The sequence below is a fragment of the Lasiosphaeria miniovina genome, assembly GCF_030549165.1.
Source record: "Lasiosphaeria miniovina strain SMH2392-1A chromosome Unknown B0T26scaffold_3, whole genome shotgun sequence".
Taxonomy (NCBI): Eukaryota; Fungi; Ascomycota; class Sordariomycetes; order Sordariales; family Lasiosphaeriaceae; genus Lasiosphaeria; species Lasiosphaeria miniovina.
In genome coordinates, this window is record NW_026848222.1 from 3,065,861 (window position 1) to 3,071,860 (window position 6,000).

The 6,000-nt window shown below is 51.0% G+C and overlaps 1 protein-coding gene across 1 annotated transcript; it reads left to right on the forward strand.

The window, feature by feature from the left end:
- Positions 1 to 1,599: 1,599 nt before the first annotated feature.
- On the forward strand, positions 1,600 to 3,450 carry B0T26DRAFT_222982 (uncharacterized protein). The gene is made up of 2 exons (XM_060433857.1): positions 1,600 to 2,454; positions 2,514 to 3,450. The coding sequence occupies exons 1-2, from the start codon at positions 1,936 to 1,938 to the stop codon at positions 3,120 to 3,122; spliced, it is 1,128 nt and encodes a 375-aa protein (XP_060298437.1). The 5' UTR covers positions 1,600 to 1,935; the 3' UTR covers positions 3,123 to 3,450.
- The last annotated feature ends 2,550 nt before the right edge of the window (positions 3,451 to 6,000 follow it).

A 6,000-nucleotide genomic window follows, 5' to 3' on the forward strand; every position in this document is an offset into this window, starting at 1 on the left:
TCCTTTCGCGCTATGAAATCATGCACGTCCTCGAGGCAGCGAGCCAGCCATTCATTCCATTGTTCTACCACGGATTCATTGATGTCTGTCAATAATATACGGACATGACAATGAGGAAGGAGAATGACTGGTCATCTTTGAGTTTGGAGGGACTTGTTAGGAAACGGGCACGCCTTGGCCTTATATCCAGCCGCGCCAGCTCATTTGTACCTGCGTCGACAAGCTTGGCGTCAGTTGGCGTCAGCTATAATACGCCCCCGGACCGTTATTAGTCGTTAATTGCGCAGCCAAGGTGCGACCACGGAAGCCTTCCATCGTCAGACCGTTGGGATCCCCAAGCTCCCACCCAAAGGTAAAAGGTTACATACATGGCATTGCGTACATACCGCGTACTGTACATACTCCGAGATGGCCGTGAATCCTGACGGCGGGGCGCTGGGAGGCACCAAACCGTTGTCACGGCGCCCTCCACAGAAGCAAACTCTGCTTGTGTGACGACTTATTATTATTATACGGAATACCGCCCAACGGAACCAACAACCAAACTGCAGAGCATTGTAAGTAATAGTCAAGTAGGCCACAGTATCCGCGTAAACGAATACTACACATGGACATCACTAGTCAACATTTCCATCTTGGCGCAGTGAAATCCCATGGTCCTAAGATGTTCATTCTGTTACTTGACCAGAGGCCGTTTTCTCATGGAGAACTGGTTCTCGATGGTTCAAAGCCTCAAAATCCATGCACAGAACGGGCGCATTGTAGCTATTCCCATTCTGTCGCCCGCTTGTCATCACTGTCAGCGTCGGGCCGCGTCATTCATCGATAAAAGATAAAAACCAATAATGGCTGCACTGGAAGGGTAAGCAGCCCTCTGTTGGTGGCCCGACGCAACCCTCTCCACCGCCAAGGTGGTAAGTACCCAGCGGGGGCTGATGAAAGAGGAAAGGGCGTTCGATAAAACCAGCATGGTGCATCTCAGGCCATGCAACTGCGGTGACTGTGGTGACTGCCCCCACCCTCAACTCCACCTCCTCCAAAGGGCTGGAAGGACCTGGGCACTTTGGGGGCAGGCCAGGCCAGGACAGCCAAGGGCAGCCTGCCGCCCCCCGCTGGTATCCTAGCTCTGAGCCAGCAAGAGCCAAGCAGCACCCCCCAGCCGCTGCATGACAAAACCGATCATCTCCCACTCGTTCCCCCTCGGGAGACCGCTGATCTTCGCGCCTTCTCGAACTCCCGTCCACATCGACTTACACCGGGACCCGACGTCGTGAGTCTCAACTTCCATCGAAGGATCCCGAAGTGAAAGCCTGGGCCGAGCAACGAACAAAGAGAAGGGCCGCAGCAGGGAAGCACACTAGTCAGTCCCCACGGCGTCTCTTTCTTCCTCAGGCCTCTTTGCAGCACCCAAAACAGCGAGCGGCGGCATTGTTGCGCAAATTCGTCTTCGTCGAGGCAACCTTGTCTCATTGGTGTCAGCGTCCGCCCTCGCACGGCAGCTCCCTTATTTACCCGTCAGCCCATATTGGTCCGCCCGCCGAATGAGTCGGGCCCGCGTCGACAACGACATCGAGACGACGCTACTACGCAGGCTCTGCTCCGTCACCTAGCAGTCCTGCATATTACCTTACCTAGGTAGGCAAGCGTGGAGAGCCATAGCGTGTGTTCAGTACTCGGGGCACCCGCCGCCAAAGCCGCCGGGCTCAGCCGCTTCGCGAGATATAGAGGGACCAAGGGGCCGTGACGTCGCCTTCGGCTTCCTGCGACACCTCCCACTGAGACGAGACACTCGAGCCCGCCGCCGTCCGACGACGTCAATCCGCTCCCTCCCAGACCTCTCTGACCTAGCCGGTCGGGTACCCAGTCACTCGTTTCCTCGGATTGTTGCACAGTGATGTTGCACCAACCTCGACGCCAGACACTCCCCACCGCGATATGATGGCTTCTGCTATCCCGCTCCCGCTCTCCCCAGGTCGTAGGGTCTCCGCCGTGCTCTCTCCCTCTCAGTCGGTTTCCCGCCAACCTCGGACGTCATGGGCCGCTGTGCTCGCTATCCTAGCCTGCCTCGTCTGCCACGCCCTGGCCCTCACGGCTGACGCTGCTGAACCTCTCGAGACTTTGGTTATCGACACGAGGGTGCCGTACCGCATTGGCCAAAGCTGGAATATGCTGAGCCCTGAGGAGGTCGAGCTGCACCGCCTCGGAAAGCGCGCCACTACCAGCACCACGCCTCAGGTATTCACCACCACGTTTGAGATTGCCGTGTCGACCGTGACACCAGACGTCACAAACACTGCCCCGTTGAGCGCGCTTCCCAGTCCGCTCGACGGCGCCTTGTCAGCAAACTTCACGCCCAACGCCGACAACACCCCAAGCACGTGCGCAATGTTCATCAACTCGTTTCTAACGGATCCGACATTCAAGCAGTGCTACCCGCTGTCACTGTTACTCCAAGTGAGTCAGTCCTACAGCCAGTCCCTATTGTCTCTCAGCTAATCGGGTTTCTTTTTCAGGGGTCCAAGTCGTTCTTCGACGCGGAAAAGTCGCTCGTAGGTATCACACAGACTCTAGATGCGACATGCCGGCCCAATGCCACGTTTTGCAACACGTACCTTTCGAGTCTTGCCCAGAACCTCACATCCACCCAGCACTGTGGCAACGACTACAATCTAGGAAACTCGGTGGTCATACAGGCCCACCTAGCCATGATAGCCTACGCACCGCTGTACAGCGCTGGCTGTCTCAAGGATCCGCAGACGTCTGCTTACTGTTTTGCGACTGCTGTCCGAAATACCACCAACTTTACAAATACGTATTTCTACTTTCTACCTCTCAACATGTCTCTCCCGGGCTCCACCCTCCCAACCTGCGGTGTCTGTACCCAGCAGACCATGGAAGTCTACCACGTTGCCACGGCCAACCGACAGCAGCCTGTGGTTAACAATTACGTCGCGGCTGCTAAGCAAGTCAATACAATATGTGGGCCGGGTTTCGTCAATGAGACACTCGCCGACCAGCTTGTCGCTGCCAGCACTTCCTTCGCCCCAGCCCGGCCAGCTGCCTCATCCGCTTGGTTGTACATGACAGTACCCCTTCTGGCCATGCTACAGTGGCTTCTCTAAGCACAGCCAAACTAAATATCCGTTTCCTGTTTGTACATGTCGGCAAAATCTATCCGTCGCCACTTTGTTTTTTTTATTGAATTAATTTTCGACAGCGTTCAGGACCTTCGAAGCCCCGCCGGGGCGAGGAGTCCTACGCACATTGGGATATTTTCATGGTTTCACTCAACAATCGATACCCCTTCTCGCCTCGAAACAGGCAACACCTATTTTATTTTAGGTTCCCCCCGCCCTGGCTAATATTGCCAGCGGCGGGCTTCGGTCTTTTCTTGGCCACAATTGTTCATACAATTTGCCCTTGATTTTACTTACCTACCTTTAATATGGGTTTTCAAATTTCACTTGAACATGTTTACGGATTTTTTGGATTTCCGGTCTGGGAAAGACGCTGTTTATGGCCAACGGAGGAGACATCAAACCGGACTTCAAAGCAAGAAGCCGCGTGCGATCCATATGCCGAGCCCTTGTTCGCGGGAGAAGCGAACGAGTGGACGGTCTCTCCGAAGAATGTTTTACTTGGATTTAGGGCTGGCGTTTTTGAGGGCACATTTGATCCCCTCGATATCGGAGGGGAGGGTCCGGTTATTAAAAGTTTGGCTTTTTGTCTCTAGAGTGTTGCAAAATGTAGCAACTCCAGCCGGCCGTTTGACATTTTGATGATATTCTACTACTTGCCTTTCAACTTTCGTGTACATACATTTTACTATCAACCCTTTTTCCCTTTTTTTTCTTCAAAGATAGAGACATTTATGCTGCGGCTAGCGTCGCTATTCAATGAATTGAATAATAACGAATATGAACGCCCAACTGTGTTGGTGAGTGAGAGCTTGCTGTGCTTTCTTTCGTCTGTGGTTGAGTTGAATAGTTGTAGGGGCAGACTAGCCAACACAAGGTGTCTGTTTCATTTACCATGCCTTCATTCTTTCCCTCATTATATGCTTTACTGCTGCAGTCTCCTCTCTAGGCTGTCCGTCGTCGAGTGTAGGTATACACGTGTATGGATGAACACTATCTGTGTCGGCTGCCATTATTTATGAGCCTTGACCTCTAGAAAGGAGTCGGTCACCATGCATCCACTACTTGTCTCACGTTTTGTTTTATGCTATTTAGGTTTTCTGTCGATAAGCTACTTGGATCTCATGATTCGGTCATGCAAGGTCTGGAGGTGCTGGTTCCAGCGTCCCGAGTTCTGTGTTCTGTGTTCTGTGTTTTTGGGTTGTGGTTAGGTTAAGTTAGTCCACGGTCCGAAGATGTGTAGTGATGATGTGTGTGTCGGTTAGGCCGGCGTTGTTTATGTCGGCCCCTTTTATTTCCGTCCGTCTACTTTCATAGCTGGTTATTCAAACATTATCACGTCAAAGCAAATCCTTTACGCTCTGATTATCGAGCTGCCGTGTGTGTGTTGATGGGCTTTGTGTTGCCCCTCAAAAGGAGCAACTAAGTAGGTAGGTAGATGCCTCGTCGGTAGTGCCCAGGCTAGATGAATATATGTCACTCCCATGTTCCTTGGCCTGGTGTCACCCCGGGTCTTATGAAGACAGGCTAGATTTTAACAAGCTGAATCGGTAGGGACTCAGCTTTGTCCGCAGGCGGCACTGGTCCCAAGTCAGAGAATACTCTCGCACCAAGGCTTCTTCGCGAATAGGTATCTCTCACTGTTATAAGCTCTGGCACCGAAGTTACAACTAAGCCAGAGCTACGGTTGTTTAGGTATTCTACTCTCATAGAAGCACTCCTGAACAGTAGCTGAGCTATGTCATGATATGCCTTGCCTTCTACGCGTCACCATACACGACAGAGCGACTCTGTCGGTGCCGTTCGATTGTTTGACTTTTTTGCTGTACCGCGGTAAATTCCTATGTCCAATTTTAGTGTGTGCGTGGTGATTGATGGGTATAAGCCATTTCACTTTTGTGATAAATCTAACTGTAGAAGTCCCTCCTTGAGTAGAAGAGCCTCCTTGAGCAGACGAAATAATACATACACGACAGAAAGATTCAGTTGAGGCTCATAATGTGCTCCGCTATCTGTGTGTGTGCGAGGTGAAGGGTATCAAACATCTCGCTTTCGTGGTATATCTGACTTGTAGAAGTCGCTCCTAGAGTAGAGGACCAAATAAATATATGTGCTCAGTTATCTATCCTAGAAGTTACAGATATTCTATACTTGGCAAACACAACTGACTATAACATGAGCCATAGAATCTAGATCGTTCTCTCTGGTATTACTGTGAACAGGAGAGTGGAGTGCGGTGGAGATAAACCCTGACATTCTGAGAGTGATTGGACGATGTGCATGTAAATTTCACACCAGAGGCAGACACAATCTTTCAACAAACTTGCTTGACTGACTTGGTTGGATCCCTGTGAGCTGAATGCCTCGTCCACTTCAGCCGTAGGTATTCCATGTCAACCTCGAGTTGAGCAGGTAGACACAACGCTAACTCCAAGTCAAGAACACGCAGTAATGCGTCGCATAAAGGGACAAAAACGCCTATAAAGATCCATGGCTGTTGCGTCTCCGGAACTTCGCCCGCCGCCATAGCACTAAAGCATAGGCTACGAAGGACGAAGACTTTCACTTTTTTTTTCTTGAAATATTTCCCAATCCATCCCTTTCCTAAATTGTACATTATCCAATAATTCCCCTTTCCGCCAAAGAAATCAACCGACAGAGTACCTACCTAGGTGATAAATGAGCTTGCTAGGTATCTATATGACCTAAAACAAACGTAAACCTTCTCGTTACACGCCTGTACTGTCGCAAAGGGAGAAGCGAGAAAAGATTACAAGCCTGTAGCCAACCAAGGATAGTCCGAGCAGACCTCGTCAAATAAAAAAAATAAAAAAGACCGAACTGTGGAGCCAACTGTCAAGTA